The 18577-nt window shown below is 33.5% G+C and overlaps 2 protein-coding genes across 4 annotated transcripts; both read left to right on the forward strand.

Annotated features, from left to right (window-relative positions):
- The first annotated feature begins 1043 nt into the window (after nucleotides 1-1043).
- Nucleotides 1044-3235, forward strand: LOC107914060 (chlorophyll a-b binding protein CP26, chloroplastic). Its single transcript, XM_016842785.2, has 6 exons — nucleotides 1044-1966; nucleotides 2089-2173; nucleotides 2287-2337; nucleotides 2428-2548; nucleotides 2625-2759; nucleotides 2846-3235. The coding sequence occupies exons 1-6, from the start codon at nucleotides 1744-1746 to the stop codon at nucleotides 3104-3106; spliced, it is 876 nt and encodes a 291-aa protein (XP_016698274.1). The 5' UTR covers nucleotides 1044-1743; the 3' UTR covers nucleotides 3107-3235.
- Nucleotides 3236-10161: 6926 nt separating this feature from the next.
- LOC107914058 (probable sucrose-phosphate synthase 4) lies at nucleotides 10162-18408 on the forward strand. 3 transcript variants are annotated; one of them, XM_016842781.2, is made up of 13 exons: nucleotides 10162-12148; nucleotides 12300-12389; nucleotides 14472-14695; nucleotides 14788-15051; nucleotides 15122-15602; nucleotides 15739-15873; nucleotides 15975-16106; nucleotides 16210-16386; nucleotides 16469-16522; nucleotides 16646-16708; nucleotides 16842-17684; nucleotides 17780-17907; nucleotides 17976-18408. In XM_016842781.2, the coding sequence occupies exons 1-13, from the start codon at nucleotides 11903-11905 to the stop codon at nucleotides 18247-18249; spliced, it is 3111 nt and encodes a 1036-aa protein (XP_016698270.2). In that variant the 5' UTR covers nucleotides 10162-11902; the 3' UTR covers nucleotides 18250-18408. The 3 variants fall into 3 exon arrangements, with proteins under 3 accessions (XP_016698270.2, XP_016698271.2, XP_040950347.1); XM_016842782.2 differs by having other exon boundaries at nucleotides 12008-12148; nucleotides 12245-12389; XM_041094413.1 differs by having other exon boundaries at nucleotides 12016-12148; nucleotides 12295-12389.
- The last annotated feature ends 169 nt before the right edge of the window (nucleotides 18409-18577 follow it).

The raw sequence follows: 18577 nt of genomic DNA on the forward strand, positions 1-18577 counted from the left end.
AATTTCATATATATATACATACCTATCAACTTACCTAATAAATCAACATATAATCCGATGTATTCAAACACAGTTTGTAATTTCATATCACAAGCAATTCATCAAGATTAGTTAGTTATTTAGATTAACGAAATAAAAGCATATTATGATAGTATAAATTGATATCGCTAATCCTCAATGATTTTCGTCTTTCATTTATTTTTCAAAGGATTGACTTCATTTTTAGTTACTTTGAATAAATTAAATATGAATAAAATGTTAAAATCTCATGTTCAAATAATTAAAAATTCAAATCAAATATGTTTTAATTTAGTCTTTATAAACTCAATTATTCGAAATGCTCATATTATATGATCTACCCAATCGAATCACAATCCGACTTCGTAATTATACTATAGGGACCTCCAACTAATAAATTATAACAATTTCATTCAAATTTCTCATTCTTGATTTCTATCCGTTATATCTCAACAAAACTTTATTAATTAATTGAAAAATCTACTAAGTGGGCTAGCTTAAACTAACACTCTTACTACCAAATCTAACAAAAATTGAAGTAAAAAAGCTTACCTATCCCTTGTAGTAAGCAACGACAATGTAGGAAAAACTAAGTCCAAATTTTCTTTTCTTTGTTTCTTTGCTTGCCGTGTATGAAGAAGGAAAATCAATGATCATTAACTCATTAGAAAAGTAATAGTGGAGATCTATGGCTATGGATGGTCTCATCCACTATCTCAAATTTAATTATGGATTAATAAATTTGAAGGCCATGCTAAAATTGCTACATCAATCCTTCCCATTTATCCTATCCTTTGATAATTTCTTAATTTAACCCCTGTACTATTTATAACAGTCGATTTGATTAAACTATTCATTGATTCTACTTTCCAATTTTGCACTCGTCTCACTAATTTATTGGTTTAAATCTTGAACAGTTCAGTTAAGTAAATTCAATCTTGAATTGAATTATTATACATCGAAAAAAATTGAAATACAAGTACTAAATTCACAACTTAAATAGTCTAACACAGCAGAATTGGAGAGGGGTTATCTGAAATGAACCAAATTTGAAACCACTTAAATGCCAACTCCTCTTTCCGCCTCTTGATTCCATGCCATATTACTTGTCTAATCGTCCAAAACTTCAATAAAATTTGCGGCTTTTTCTTTTTCCAATTAGAAGTAACCCTAAGAAAATAAAGATTTTATATTGAAAGAGTAATATATGTATAATGTATTGGATTATTATAATATAATATCAGTGTTAGAATTAAATTTTGGTTGGAAGAGGTGGCTTAAGGTTAAACCCGCAGGACATCTATCTGCATTCTGCACTAGTCATCTCACATGAATGGGCTTTGAGTGAATAACATCCACATAAAAGAGATGTGAGACTCAGATCAAATGCAAATATGCGACATAACATTTGAGATAGGACATGTTAAGACGTTATCCAAAACCCAAGCATGCAATCCACAAAGAGCAGCAGCATTTCATTCCACATCAGCACCATGATCTGCCACCTCAGCAACGCCCTCCTATCGAATTCCAGCATCAGATTTCACGTCTTCCACTGCCCACCAATCAAAACACGCGAACCACAATCCTGAGTGGCCTCTCGACATCCACCAGCTCCTGCTTATAGTATCTATCCTCCCCATTCCCCCTTTCCCCACTACTATTAGATCTTCACTCACCATTGTTCCAAGTTTGTTGTAAACCAAGCTAGAACCAGCAGCCAACATGGCCTCATTAGCAGCCTCCACCGCTGCCGCCTCCCTTGGCGTCTCTGAAATGCTCGGTAACCCTCTGAATTTCAGTGGTGGAGCTAGGTCATCGGCTCCAACACCATCCAACTCATCCATTTTCAAGACCGTTGCTCTTTTCTCCAAGAAGAAGGCCGCTCCTCCAAAGCCCAAGGCTGCTGCTGTCGCCCCGGCCGATGAAGAGCTGGCTAAGTGGTACGGTAAGTGCAGTGGACCTACCAATTCAGTTTAAGTTCATCAACATTCTTTTCATTTTGCCTACATAAATAACCAAATTCTAAAAAAGTAAACGCATGCATTATAATAATCTATGCGTAATCAGGTCCGGACAGAAGGATTTTCTTGCCTGAAGGTCTGTTAGACAGATCGGAGATCCCAGAGTACTTGAACGGAGAAGTTCCCGGAGAGTAAGTACAAATTATAATTCACATGACATGAAGAGGACTGCAATGTTATTTATTTGCTAAAGATAATTAACTTCTTGTTGCTTTGCTTTTTTATGTTCATTTGTTCCATTTAGCTATGGATACGATCCGTTTGGTCTGAGCAAGAAGCCAGAAGACTTTGCAAAGTATGTTCTGTTTTATTGTGTTAATTAACATCTGTTTCATTAGTGTACAACAGCAATAATAATAACAATTACTTGATGATTGGAATGCAGATATCAAGCATATGAGTTGATACACGCAAGGTGGGCAATGCTTGGTGCTGCAGGGTTCATCATCCCTGAAGCCTTTAACAAATTTGGTGCCAACTGTGGCCCCGAAGCCGTTTGGTTCAAGGTTAACTTTTACTCACTTTTAATTAAATATTCACCGATTATATAAAATGATTAATTTGATCTGGTGATACGTGCAGACCGGAGCTCTTCTCTTGGACGGTAACACCTTGAACTACTTCGGGAAGAACATCCCCATCAACCTTGTGGTGGCTGTCGTTGCCGAAGTCGTCCTTGTTGGTGGTGCTGAATATTACAGAATCATCAATGGCTTGGTATGCCATGCACTTTATAAATGATAATAATTTACTACCAAAACCAGACATTGTATATTCTGATCCCTTCATTGATATGTAAATAGGATCTGGAGGACAAGCTTCACCCTGGGGGACCATTTGACCCACTGGGGTTAGCCAAGGATCCAGACCAGGCTGCTTTGCTGAAGGTGAAAGAGATAAAAAACGGTAGACTCGCGATGTTCGCCATGCTCGGTTTCTTCTTACAAGCTTATGTGACCGGAGAAGGTCCGGTGGAGAACCTTTCGAAGCACCTGAGCGATCCTTTTGGCAACAACTTGCTCACGGTCATTGCTGGAACTGCTGAAAGAGCTCCCACCCTCTGATTTTAATATCTTTGTTTTCTGATTTTCGCCGCTACTTGTTATTGCGTTTATGCATTTTGTTGTACATCAAACTTATCGGATAATTCCCGAGAACTTTAATCTTGAAGGTCTCACCCTCGAATTTACTAATCTTTCTTGCAAATATTACGACGTATCGACCTAAAACACTTATATAACCTCTCAATGGCATTGCTTAAATCTATTAAGGTGATTTTTGCCTAATGAGCTTCAAGAAGAGAGAATTACTAGGACATCTAAACATTTCTAACAAATGTTGTAGGCATCCTTCATTTAATCTTTGTTCAATGATGTTGAACTGAATTTCTAGATTTTCGTTTGTATTTGAATTTTACCATGAAATCTTGATAGGTTAATTAGCTTTTATCTTTGGATTTATCATATCTCTCCTTTATGAAAAAAGATTGTCTCATATCAACATATGTTACTTCTATTCATATCATGCCATGTAATTATATATATATTTAAAACAAATAACCATTTGTACATATTAAGTGTGATTATTAGATGATAAAAAATTAATTAAGCGAATAACTAAGGATTGAATCAATAAATAGTTGAATTCCTTCTCTAAAAATGTAACATAGCATGTTGTAAATAGAGATGATATGTATTGACATGACGTATTTGCTTCATATAATTTTTTCTCACTTGGTTATTGTATGCCTAAAATTATCTGATTAATTCCCATCAAAAGCTAGACAACCTAAGATACGTTTATTAATATAGAAAAAGTAATGGCAATTGAATCAAAAGATAGACTAATTATAGAGGTAATTAGTGAGAGTTAAGCTTAATTAACTAATTAAGGAGCAAGAGGTGAGAGAGGGGATTAGTGGTTAATAGCACGAGATTAAAATGATATGATACTTAAAATCCAAGGATACTTCAATTTGCATTGAGATGTACATTGCCTATTATGATATGGGTATACGATTTTTTGGATAGTCCCTTTTGTGATTGCGTCTAGATTTATGTATTTTTGTTTTTTAAAATTTCAATCCTTATCCAAATGGTAATTATTAAATTCATTAAATTAAATTATACTATTTTTAAACTCTTATATGGCATATTATTATATGTATATTGTCATGTCAGCTTACTACTTCTAAATAATACTTTAAAAATCGCATTATTTTAGTTAATGAAATTAACAATTACTTGATTGAAATTCAAAAATTCTAGAAGTATAAAAATTATAAATAATCAAACTGAAGAACATGGACTAAATCCACCACTTACACGTAGTATGTGACTAATGGTACCATAATATTTGACTGTTACTATTTAGGACATGACTAAAATTTTAAAATTCAAATAGTATAATGATTAAAATTGAAAAATTAAAGTATATAGATTAAATCTACAATTTACCCATGCAATTTACACAATATAACATGACAAATATCAAAATTTGAAAAGAGGATAAAAAAATTCAATTGCCTTATGGGTTTGAAAGGTGTTGGCCTAAAAGAATTTTTTTAAAAAAGATTTACAATGGCCTAAAAGATTTTTATAATCAAGTCAATTTGACTTTTCATATGTAAAAGGAGTTTAGTGGTCTAAAAAGAAAAACAAATGAAGCATTATGGGCTTGACCAATTTGCATCCTTCAATGATAATTTGACTTTTCATATGTAAAAGGAGTTTAGTGGTCCAAAAAGAAAAACAAATGAAGCATTATGGGCTTGACCAATTTGCATCCTTTAATGCTTTCTCCACACTTTTAGGCTCAAACTAAGATGTATAATAGGCAAATCTCACCATATCTTAATAATTTTGTTTTGGCTTTCTTTAGTTCGAATTCCATCATGAATGTCACCAATAATATCACTGGTAAAGTGATTCTTCCTGACTCTAGATGAAGGTTGAGGTAGCTCATTATCAACACTGTGATCTTTTGTTAAAGAGTCAACATCAACTTGCTTTTCACCCTCTTTTAAAGTGTTAATGGGAGTGGGCATTGAGGCTGCCCTTAAGGGTTTCACTACATCATCTTTAATTTTGTTATCTTTAATTGGTCATTTATAATTAACAATCGTGTTAAAGGAATCCATTACCATTTGAGTCATTTTGTTGTAGACTCTAAAGGCTATGTTGTTAGTGGTATACCTTAAGAATATTCCTTCATCCAATTTGGAATCAAATTTTCATCGGTACTTACGATCCTTTAAAATATAAAAGGTACTTCCGAACACATGAAAGTATTTGGCACTTGGTTTTCTGCCTTTCCATAACTCATATGATGTCATTCAAGTCTTAAGCCTTATGAGAACCCTGTTGATCACATATGTAGCAAGCATTTATTGCGTTGACGCAAAATTTATGAGCAATATCCTTGCAATTTAACATCACCCTTGCCATCTATTGCATTGTTTTATTCTTCCATTCCACAAACTCCATTCTGTTGTGGTGTCTTAGGGGTTGATAATTCATGCTTGATCCCTTCCTCATCACAATAGTCATTAAATTCTTCATTCTCAAGCTTTTTTCCATGGTCAATTCTTACTCTTATGATCATGCCAATTACTCAACCTTTCTCATTCATCAAGTTCCTATATAGTTCCATGAATTCCTTAAATTTGTTAGCTTTATCCGTGAGAAATTTCACCTATGTATATCTCGAAAAGTCACCTACACAAACAATCATATAACGTTTACCTCTAATGCTCTTTGTTTGCATAGGGCCTATCAGATCCATGTGAAGGAGCTCAAGTGGCTTAGATGTATGAACTTGAGACACTTTTTGGTGCTTTTCCTTATGTTTCTTACCATTCAAAAATTTATTGCAAACCTTGGGAACAACTCCACTATGCTTTAGGATGCCTCTGACAACCTAATATCGAACTAATCTTTGCAATCAATTGTAATGGATATGACTGAGTTTCCCGTGCCATAGCTCAAGTTCTAAAATATTGGCTTTGTTACACCTTATAGATTGAAGAACCTTGTAGCAATTATCAAATGTTCGAGCTCATTCTCAATTGTCTTGGAAGAAACTTTACATATGTCTCAGTTGACCAACATATACTCATCACACAGTTGGCAAACTCACAATAATAGCCTTCGAGCCTTCCACCATTAATACATCGTTCAGTTTTGGCATACCATGAGCATTAAGTGTGCTCTTACCAATTATATTGCCTTTCTTGCCATCTCCAAATGTAACTTGACCACCAGGACAGTTTTCAAAATCGATCAGATAGCTTTGGTTGCCTGTGTAAGGATCTATGTGCTACTAACAACCACTTTGGTTCTTTTTCTTCTCAAGAAAAGTTTCTATTTCGTAACAGTCGATGTATCACATGTAGTGGGCACTACATCTAGTTCTGAGTGTTTCCATATCAAGTCATGTAGCATTGTGAAACACATTGGTCTAATGTGTGTAGCTGCACCACAATAATGAAAAATAACTTTGGAATGTATAGGTACCTTCTTATTTGTCTTGATCAACATAGGCTTGGTTGAGCATTCTCTTGATTCATCTTGATTCGATCCTTTCACAAACACGGTAGAACTCTTCACAATTGCCTTTCTTTTGTTTACAAAACCAAGTCCTCATTTTCTTGAATCTCTTCTACTGATAACGAATATTCCATCAAGTTTGTTATTGCTTGTGTTGAATTTCTCAAGCATCAATTTGGTTCCAACCAACTCCTTAATGTTAACAATATTGTCTAGTTCTTTGGTAAAAAAGGATTCCTTAGCCTCTATTTGCTTGGTCAAGTTCATGTTTTCTTCCTTCAGTTGAAATTTCTCTTGTGTTAGTTTGATATCAAAATCACATACTTGCTCCCATTTTCCAAACATGGTTTTGTATGTGTTAGAAAATCTTCCCCAGATCCTCTTTTAGAGTCTCCATCTGTTTCTTCTTCTAATTCAAAAATCACACTTGAAGTAAAAGCCACATAAGCGTTCACTTAATCCTTATTAAATTTAGAAATGCTAGGAGAGTCTTCATCACTCCGAGTAACGCACAAAGACTTCTTTTTATTCTTTAGAGTGTTAGCACACTCAACTTGGATATGTCCATAGCCAAGGCATTCATGGAATTAGATTCCCTTTTTATTTTCTTACTCAGTCTCATTTTTTATAACCATATATTTATTATTGGCTTTTGGGTTGTTCTTGGATGCCTTAAACTTCTTGAGTCTCCTAGCTTGCTTCTTAAAGGCTTTGTTGAAATTCTAAGTAAGCAAGACAATTTGTTCTTGAAGTTCTTTTGTTGCAGTGAAATTGGGAGTGGGCACTTCATCAACCACTTGGAGTACAATACTTCATTCTCCTTTCGACATGTTTCTTTTAGATTAATCGAGATTCATTTGAATGTTTGTAAGGACCTTATCAACTCATCTATCTTCATACTTTCTAGATCTTTTACTTCTTCAATATTTATAACTTTGATTGAGAATATTTCTAACAGTGATCTTTAAACTTTTCTCTCACAAGTTTTGAATTTCAATATTCCTCTTCTAAAGCAAATGTGTTATTTGATACATCACATAACTTTGCATAAAATTCACCAATAGTTTTTGAATCTTGCATTCTCAATGTCTCAAACTTGGTAGTTAACACTTGCATGTTTTATTGCTTGACAATATTTGTTCCCTCATGAGAAATTTGAAGAATGTCTCATACTTCCTTTGAAACAATACACTTGGAAACCCTTTTGAATTCCTGAATATCAATCCCACAAAATATAGGATATAGGGCCTTAAAGTTAGCATTGCCAACCTTCTATCCTTCAGTGGTCCATTCTACTTCAAGTTTAGGAACTTTCCCTTTTTCAAAATCAAGCATTAGAGCTTGTTAGGTAGTAAGTATAGAACGCCATGCCCTCTCATCAACTGACTTGATATAGGATTTTATCCTAACTTTCTAGTAGGGATAATTACCACTTTCCAACATAAGGGGATGAGTAATCAAAGATCATTCCATTGCTAGCAACCAACGACACTAGGAATTACCATTAATTACATTAAATGTTTAGCTCTAATGCCAATTATTGGGACCTCAAGTTGTTAATTGCTTAAATTGTCAACTAGGAATGGAAGTACCTGACTGTAGTGGCCATTATGACTTGGCACTGCAAAAATTGTGTAAATAAAATAACAAAGAACACCAATGTTTGTTTATGCAATTCGGTTTCCTTACGTTTGTGGAGCTAGCTAAGTGAGTAATTCTACTATCTTTAATCCACAATACAAGTAAATTACACTCTATCACCCCTAATTATAGAAAACTCACATTTATACCTAAAGACTAGGATACTCACCTCTAATTCCTCCATTGAAAATTTAAACTGTAAACACTTAAGGTTTACTATTCAATTACACTCACACAATCAACTCCTCAAAGAACAAATAAAGTGCTTTCAATATAATCTCTTTCATAACCTATACAAGCCCCAACATATATATTAATTTTGGCTTGCTAACAGAATAGAGACTGAATACAAAGCAACTCCTTGAAATTAGCAGCTACAAAAAAACAAAGATAATATACTAATAATGTCTAATAAATCACAAACATCAACTTGATCTGAATAAATCTCCATAATTCAAGGGTTGTATTAATTTAATCCACACCAATCCAATCTTCATAGGTAATGGATTGGTTTTCTTAGATAGGCTTTCGTATCATCAAAATATTAACTCAATTAACAACCCAAATATTTTGTTTTCATGAAATTGCCAACATCATATATGTCAAGTTTTGTTTCATTGCCCCAACGATAGATGACAGGCACTACTAAGTGCCACTCATAATGGTGTTTCAAAACTTACCTCAACGAAAAAGATGAAAATTGAGTGAATTTTAAGTGTTGGGAAATGTTGGGATGGTGAGGAGGAACTTGAACATGATTAGGGATGAGTAAAAAATCGGCTACACAATTAAACCGAAGTAAACCAAACCATTTAACTAAAATAAGTTGATTAAGTCGGTTTTTCAGTTTATTCTGTATAATTAATTAGTTTCAATGGTTTATTTTGTTGGTTTTTTATTTTGAATTTACAAACTAAATAAATTGATTAAAAAATTTAATTAATAGATCATAAACCCTAAACATATCTAATATCCCAATACCCCATATCATATAAAATCCAACTTAACATAACTCAAAATATAAACCCAATTATCCAAATAAATAATTATTCAAGTAACCCAACCCAAAAATAAAAATAAAAATAAAAACTTTTAATTAATCTAAAAGAAATATTTAGATTAACTCATGAAATTTTTAATAATTGCAATGATTATTTTTTGTATGAATCAATAAATCTTAAAAAATAAAAAAAACACAAAAAAAACCTAAAATTGAAAAAAAAAAAAGAATCAAAGAAGTTTGGTTCATTTATTTCAATTTTGGCTATAGAGTAAGTGTCTTGGGTTTAGTTTAAATAGGTTAGTCAATTTGGTTATTGATATTGATATATAAAAGTCGAACTAATGGAATGTATCCCCTAAATATGATTTGTCATCTATAGGTGGCAACCTAAAGGTAATATAATAAGAAAGCGATTATACTAGATTATTAGTAGAATTTAAAAAAAATAAATATTAGACCAAAAATGAGTTGGACCAATCGAGTTGAAAGACTGTCCAACCTATGAACATGTCTATTCTAATCTAATCGAAAGAGGAGGAAAAAGTATTAGGGATAGAGGGAAGAAAAGGAGTTTAATGGACAGAAATGAAAACAATTAGAAACCAAAGGATATTCCTTGAAATATCCAAAAACACCCTTTCTTATTCTCCTTCTGAATCTCTATCTTATCTCTCTCTCAGCCTCATATCCATTAAACTTCAAAATTAATTAACATATCGCCAATTGTGCCAGCCAACCCCATCTTCTTATTTCTCAATGCTTTCGATGTAACCTTCACGATTCCAATGTCCATACATTTTTATCTCTTCTCTTTTTTCTCTCCGTTATGCTCTTTCATACCTTTTTTTGTTTTTTGTTTTTTACTCAAAATAATCAATCTCCTACTCCCCCAACTTTATCTCACCCTCTATCTATTCCTGGATTATTCGCCCTTGCATTCCCTTTTTTTTTTCACACACTTTCGGCACATATCCAAGTTGGGCCAATATGCTAATTTCCATTAATTTAAAGGAAAATATTATATATAGATATATAGGATTATGATGCTTCCAAACTAATAATATTCTAAGTTAAATTTTTATTTTATTTTATATTGAAGGATTATTGTGAAAACAAATAAATAAGAACACACAAATTTTTTTAGTTTTTATTTTATTTTGTTTTTCCATTTTCATATTTGTTTTCTCTATTTTATGTTTCTCTCCTGGAGTGCTATTCTCTCTTCTATCTCCTCGCGTCTCTTCTCCTATTCAAGTACCAAAATTTTCATAAAAGAGCCACACTTAACTTTCCATGAGTAGAGCTGCTTTACATTGAAGACAAATGAATAAAAAGAAAAAAATATTATAAGGATTATTATGTAACACATGTGTAGAGGTTTTTTTTTATAATTTAGGAGCAAAATTAAGAAATAGTAATGTGTGATAATTTCTTATTTTTACATGTGGAATTTCAAACTCCACCAATGGTAAAAATGTATCATTTCAAAATGCTAATATTTGTAATTATTTTGTTTGAATAAAAACTTTTAAAAGAAATTTGAAGTAATTTGTTGAGGGGTTTTGATCTCATGGGGTTGTCGGACCCCCTCAATAGGTTTAGTATTGGGCACTAGGTGTCTATTTTCATTTTATTCTCAGGTTCTGCCTCACATCTTTATTAAGAGCCTCACTGGGTTTATGAAGTAGAACGTTTTTATTTAATTGTTGAATAAGTAAGGTACCACTTGATCTAATTAAATCTATAAATGAAACTGTAACAGGATTTTTATTTGTTGTTTTTTCTATTATTATTATTACCAAAGATATAAATTTATTAAACTTTTGTGTAACAAAAGGAAGATGGAAATTTATTAACATAGTAAATAATTTATTTTCATTTTGAGTGATTTAATAGAAGAATAAAGAAAATTGAGTTTAGTAGGTTTAAACTAAAAATATGAACAAATTTCAAAATAGGTCTCAATAAAATTGTTATGTTTTGATTTGGCGGAGCTAAGGGGTTGGCAGGGGCTCTGGCCCCCCTAAAATGGAAAATTTTTCATTTAGGTCTTTTATAATTTATCAAATTTTAAATTAGTAATTGTAAAATTATACTTTGGGCCCACAAAAATAATAAAAATTTGATTGAATCCTTTAAAAATTATAAAGATATAAACTATTAAAATAATAAAATTACATTTTTAGTAAAAATATTCAATTTAATTCTGCCCAAAAAAATTTTCTGGCTCCGTCATTGTTTGCAGCAGTTAATTTTTAAACCTATTGATAAAAATGTGTAAATATTTCAAACTTTATATATTTAAAATTAGGAATTTTAGTTAAAAAAAAATCAAATTCAGGTACTTTGATTAAGGGAGAGTAGAGTCGTAAAACTGATGCCATGGATTCTTTCTAGTTAGTTAAAGAAGTTTTTGCCGTTTACTTCAAAAAGAAAAAAAAAGTCCTTTTTCTTTGTGTGTGTGCATTCATAGTGAAAGAATGTTGGATACATTAGTTATAAGTTAAAGAGGCTGTGCTATTGAATTCCGAGTTCCACCGTTTTCAAATAAACTTTCCTAATAATAACTATAAAGAGGGCCTTATGTATTTCAGTTTGCCAAGCTAGGTAGCTGATGATAGAGCAACCAAATCTCCTCATATTTATTTAGTGATTGAGAGAGAATTGATATGGCAGGAAATGAGTGGATAAATAGCTACTTGGAAGCTATTCTGGATGCAGGAAGCAGCACTAAGAAGAGGGATGATGATGTGAAGCTGACCAAGGACGCCAAATTCCAACATGATAATAAGCAACACCAAGAGCAACAGCAGCAGCTCCTGAAAGAGGAGAAGCCCTTTAGTACCACCAGGTACTTCGTGGAAGAAGTCATTACCAGCTTTGATGAATCTGACCTCTACCGGACATGGGTTAAGGTAATTCCTTCATTTCTTTCCTCGCATGTATAATTCAAACTCTTGTTCATCTCCACAAATCATCCTAAGCAAAGAAGAGAAATTTTAATTAATCAGCCGGGGGACGGGGCGGTGAATAAATTAATGGCGGGCACGTACGTACGTAGTGCAGGTAATAGCAACAAGGAATAGCCGTGAACGCAATAACCGGCTTGAGAATATGTGCTGGCGCATTTGGCATCTTGCCCGCAAAAGGAAACAGGTCTCTCTCTCTCTCTCTCTCTCTCTCTCTCTCTCCCCTCCTACCTTTCTACTATTTTTCATTTTTACATTAATATTCTCACGCATTCGCTCTTCCTCTTTCCCTTTATTGCTTTTATTTCCACCTATTTCTACACCTATTCATATATTGCATTTTTTTTTCATTAAAATGAAAGGAGAAAATAATATTAGAAGTGTTTTCTTTTTTTAATAATTTCACTTAAAATTTAATCAAATTTCAATATAATTATCGAAAGTTGTTAGATTAAATATATGTAATATATATACTTAAGTCTCAACCTAATAACTATTGTAATTTAATATTCTTTTAATTTTACAGTTTTTTTCTTGTATTTATTTTTTTCCTACTTGGACGAAATTATCAATATCAAGTATCAACCTAACAACATTGGATCTAATTGAATGCACAAGTGACCAAATATTCTATTTAAATATTGGATGGCACACACTAAAATACCAATAAGTAATTAATGCTTAAAAATTCTAGGAAATCATGATATATAAGCTTAATTTATATAGTGTTGATATAGATTTGAAATATTTCACTCTTTTATTCTAAATAAATTTATTGTTTTGGCATTAACATGAGACGTATTTAATTATTTATTTAAACTTCTTTATTAAATTATAACACTATTAGATAATAAGGCATTTAGTCAAGACATAATGATAAAGTTGACCCTTAATGTTAGTCATTTTGATTATGAGTTCTTTGTTGAGCTAAATTTGATCATTAACCTTTTAAAAAGAGTTAAGTCAATTTTTAAATGAAAATGTTAATTAAACATTAATTTTTTAACAATGTTGGCATGACATGTCATTATTTGTCTTACATGTCACATCAAAAAATAATTTAAAAACTATAAAAATATTCAGAAAATAAAAAAATCAATTTAAAAAATATTTTTTAAAAAATGATTTACATTGTGCTGCCGTATTTAAAGATTTAAGTATTTTTATTAAAAATACAACAATTTTTTTAACGTTGAAGGTCAAATTTAACTAAAAAAATCATAAAAGTTAGATCGATAAAAAACTGTAAATATTAAAAATTATATGTATTATTATACCTTTAACCAATTTGTAACTTTTAATTGAATTGCACATTCTCTAATAAACTTGATATATGAAATTACATTTATTATTTTAGTGATTTTAAAAGCTACATGGGTGAATCTAAGGTGGACAGGACAGGGTTGTAACCCTCTGTACAAATGATTAAATTGTTTTTCTTTTAAATATTTTTTTCAGTAAATTGAATTATTAATTTTTTAAAATTTATATATCTCTTCTTCTTTATATATATATACATATAAAATATTAGAAATCTTATCATACATGTATACTATAAAAATTACGTATTTAAAATAGGTATGTTTGAAAATAATATGCAATAAAAGATAAAATATATGGTTTGAAATAAATTAATAATAACATATGAAATATGTAAAATATTAAAATAAAAAAATTAAATTAAATTGTGAGTAAAATGAAATTTAAACACATAAATGCATTAGATTAAAAAACTGTATCAATATTAAAAAATAAAAATAAATGGGAAATATGATAGTTTTTTAACTTTATTTATAGAGTTAAAAGTCCTACTCAATATAGCAAATAATAACCTTTTTTTAATATCTATACGTCTATTTAAGTTTTTGACTAAGTTAATATCACGACTTAACCGGTCACCAATTTAATTAAAAAGTTACTTAAATACCTTTCTATATATAAAATAAGTTATATTATATGAGAGTAATTTTATCTTTTTATATTTTATATAAAATCAATAAAAATATAATGAATTTTAAACAAACATTAAATATTCATTTAATTTTTATGTAATCTTTTAATAAATATATTTATTATATAAATAATTAATATGCGAGTTTGTATTTAATATGGGGTTAGTGAATCACATAATAACACTTCGCGATTGATTTTTAAAATTATTAATAGATTACAGTCGCAATCTGTTTTCCTTTTTTCTCTGACACTGACAATATAAAAACAGATAACATTAAAAATAAATGAAATGAACATATAGTTTGTATAATTACAGATAGCATGGGATGATGCACGAAGGCTAGCGAAACGACGACTGGAACGCGAGCAAGGTCGTAACGACGCCGCGGATGACTTGTCGGAGCTGTCCGAAGGTGAGAAAGAAAAAGGTGATCCCAATGTTTCGGAACCAATCAAGAACTTGTCGAGGATCAACTCCGACACCCAAATTTGGTTTGACGACACTGACAAGTCTAAACATCTCTACATTGTCTTGATCAGGTAACAACACACCAAAGTTCATTCACTTGTCTTAACGATGGGAAAGAAGTCATTACATTAGCTGTGCTTAATGTTTGATTGGCTGGCTGCAGCATGCATGGGCTGGTCCGTGGAGAAAACATGGAACTTGGAAGGGATTCTGATACAGGTGGGCAGGTGAAATACGTAGTTGAACTTGCTCGTGCTTTAGCAAACACCAAAGGGGTTGATCGAGTGGATCTGCTGACCCGACAAATCACCTCACCCGAGGTTGATTCCAGCTATGGCGAGACTATAGAGATGTTGTCCTGCCCCTCCCATGCTACTGGAATTTGTGGAGCCTACATTATCCGCATTCCTTGTGGCCCTCGTGACAAGTAATTACATTACACTAGTCTAACAAAAAAAAAACTAATTAATACAATATTGATACTTTTTTCTTTGCAGGTACATAGCCAAAGAGTCTCTTTGGCCTCATATTCCTGAATTCGTTGATGGGGCTCTAAACCACATTGTGAGTATGGCGAGGGCTCTGGGTGACCAGCTCAATGGAGGGAAACCTACATGGCCTTACGTGATCCATGGCCATTATGCCGATGCTGGAGAGGTGGCAGCACACTTGTCCGGGGCCTTAAATGTACCTATGGTTCTAACAGGCCACTCTCTTGGCCGGAACAAGTTTGAACAACTGCTCAAACAAGGAAGGCTGTCTAAGGAAGCCATAAATGCCACATACAAGATAATGAGGAGGATCGAAGGGGAAGAGTTGGGGGTGGATGCTGCTGAAATGGTGGTAACTAGCACAATGCAAGAGATAGAAGAGCAATGGGGATTATATGATGGCTTTGATCTTAAGTTAGAAAGGAAGCTTAGAGTCAGGAGACAACGCAGAGTGAGTTGCCTCGGACGATACATGCCCAGGATGGTGGTATACCCCATATTCTAGTGCTTAATTTCGAGTTCTACAAAACATATGATCACATTTATTTACAGAAAGACTGACCTGATAAGGGTTAATTAGTGGCAACATTATCTTACATGCTTAATTTCTTTTATGGAATTAGGTAATACCTCCTGGCATGGACTTCAGCTACGTTACAACACAAGATTCGTTGGAAAATGATGGCGACCTCATGTCGTTGCTTGGATCCGACGACAGAGCTCAAAACAAAACACATCTACCTCAAATATGGTCCGAGGTCAAACACTATTCTCTTTCTCCAACCTGAATGTGATCCAATAACTTTAATCATAGATACATACAATTGTTACACAGATAACCATGCTCGCATTGATGCAGATAATGCGTTTCTTCACAAATCCGCACAAGCCGACCATACTTGCATTGTCTCGTCCAGACCCCAAGAAAAACGTTACTACGTTACTCAAGGCCTTTGGAGAGTGCCAGCTCCTCCGAGAATTGGCCAACCTGGTAAAACTAAGCTTGACTTCAAAACAGGATCCAAGTGTATATGCATGATAATTATAAACACCAACTTAATCTGCTTACTGAAACTGTATCCTATTGTTTACAGACATTGATACTTGGCAACAGAGATGATATTGAAGACATGTCCAATAGCAGCTCAGTAGTGCTGACGACTGTACTAAAACTCATCGATAGATATGACCTGTACGGTCAAGTGGCCTATCCCAAGCATCACAAACAATCAGAAGTTCCTGAGATTTATCGCTTAGCTGCCAAGACCAAAGTATGTATATTGCTAAGAATTTCGTGTTTCTGCAACCATAAAACTGTTAACATTGACCTTTTATGGCAACTTAAACTTGAAGGGAGTTTTCATCAACCCAGCTCTTGTGGAACCATTTGGTCTTACTCTCATTGAGGTAAATACAAAGCTTTGACTCACATGTGTAAGCTGGATCATAGTAACATTTAGATTTTCAGCATTTCAAGGTAACCATTAGCTCTATAATTATTAATTCTCATTTCTGATTTCATCTTCCCAGGCAGCAGCTTATGGGCTACCTGTTGTTGCCACCAAAAATGGTGGACCAGTGGACATCTTGAAGGTGAGATGCAATATGTGCCTACAAGTTTGGTTTTCATCTTCCAGTCCAAGTGATATAGGTTACTGAGAAAATATGCAATTTCAGTGAAAATGATGTGTTTCCAACGCAATAACAAACGAGAGTTTATTCACAGGTACTTAACAATGGCCTCCTAGTTGACCCACATGATCAAAACGCCATAGCAGATGCCCTCCTCAAGCTTGTTGCCGACAAGAATCTATGGGCTGAATGCCGAAAAAATGGCCTGAGAAACATACACCGCTTTTCATGGACAGAACACTGTCGTAACTACCTCTCACGTGTCGAACGTTGCAGGAATCGCCACCCTACTAGCCGTCTTGAGATCATGACAATTCCTGAAGAACCAATGAGTGATTCTTTAAGGGATATGGAAGACATATCTCTTAGATTCTCCATAGAGGGAGATATCAAACTCAATGGAGAGATCGATGCAGCAGCTAGACAGAAGAAAATTGTTGAAGCCTTTACTCGAATGGCTTCTTTAAACAGCAACACCGGCATTGTTTACGGTCCTGGTAGAAGACAGATGCTATTCGTAATAGCAGCTGATTGCTATGATAGTAATGGAGAAACTACAGAGACCTTTCAAGCAATGATCATGAATGTGATGAAAGATGCAGGCTTATGTTTCGGCTTAGGAAATATAGGCTTTGTATTGCTAACCGGGTCAAGTTTCAGAGAGACCATGCAAGCATTAAGTTGTTGTCCGGTTAATATTGAAGATTTTGATGCACTGGTCTGTAATAGTGGAAGTGAAATGTACTATCCATGGAAGGACATGGTGGCAGATACGGACTATGAAGCTCACGTGGCGTACAGATGGCCAGGTGAAAACGTGAGGTCAATGGCAATGAGGCTTGCTAGGACGGAAGACGGAGCAGAGGATGACATCACAGAGTATGTAGCTGCATGTAGTTCCAGATGCTACTCTTATAGCATCAAACCTGGTGCAAAGGTGAAATATGCTTAATACTAAAATACTAATACTATAGAACTACCTACTCAACATATGCATTTCAAATGTAAATTAATAAATCCGAGTTGTGGCAGACTCGAAGAATAGATGACCTTCGCCAAAGGCTTCGTATGAGAGGCTTTCGATGCAACCTTGTCTACACTCACGCAGCTTCAAGGCTAAATGTGGTGCCATTATTTGCATCAAGAATGCAAGCACTAAGGTCAGATGGATTCTTTTGTACCATTTGCACATAAAACATTGCTACAAATGGGTCCATGTTCTATGCAGGTATCTTTCAATAAGGTGGGCAATTGATCTTTCCAAAGTGGTCTTATTCGTTGGGGAGAAAGGGGATACAGACTATGAGGACCTGCTTGGTGGCCTACACAAGACCATTGTTTTGAAAGGTACCGTAGCGTACGGCAGCGGGAAGCTCCTTCGTAATGAAGACAATTTCAAAAGAGAAGATGCAGTGGCTCAAGGCAACCCTAACATCAAGTTTGTAGGGACCAGTGGAGGCCAGAATATAGCAGGAGCTTTGGTCGCTCTAGGGATCAAATAACACGCTCTCTCCCATTCATTGCATCTTAGAGCAAAAAGTTCTATACATAACCCAGTAGCAAGAATGTGGTTAAAGTACATATATCAAAGCATATACACAACAACCAGCAAAATACATTGGAAAATTTATATATTTTTTAAAGTATAGAAATTGGTGCAACATGAAATATTATACATATGTAATATAAAAGCATATACACATCAAACAACAGTCTCACACCAATCTCCGAAATGAGCTAAATTTTACGTTTTACCTAGAAATTGAACTACTAGCTGAATTCTACCATACTTTGTTTCCTTCTTCAAAGAGAGGGCTTAGTGGTAACGGA

The sequence above is a fragment of the Gossypium hirsutum genome, chromosome D05 (assembly GCF_007990345.1).
Source record: "Gossypium hirsutum isolate 1008001.06 chromosome D05, Gossypium_hirsutum_v2.1, whole genome shotgun sequence".
NCBI classification, from domain to species: domain Eukaryota; kingdom Viridiplantae; phylum Streptophyta; class Magnoliopsida; order Malvales; family Malvaceae; genus Gossypium; species Gossypium hirsutum.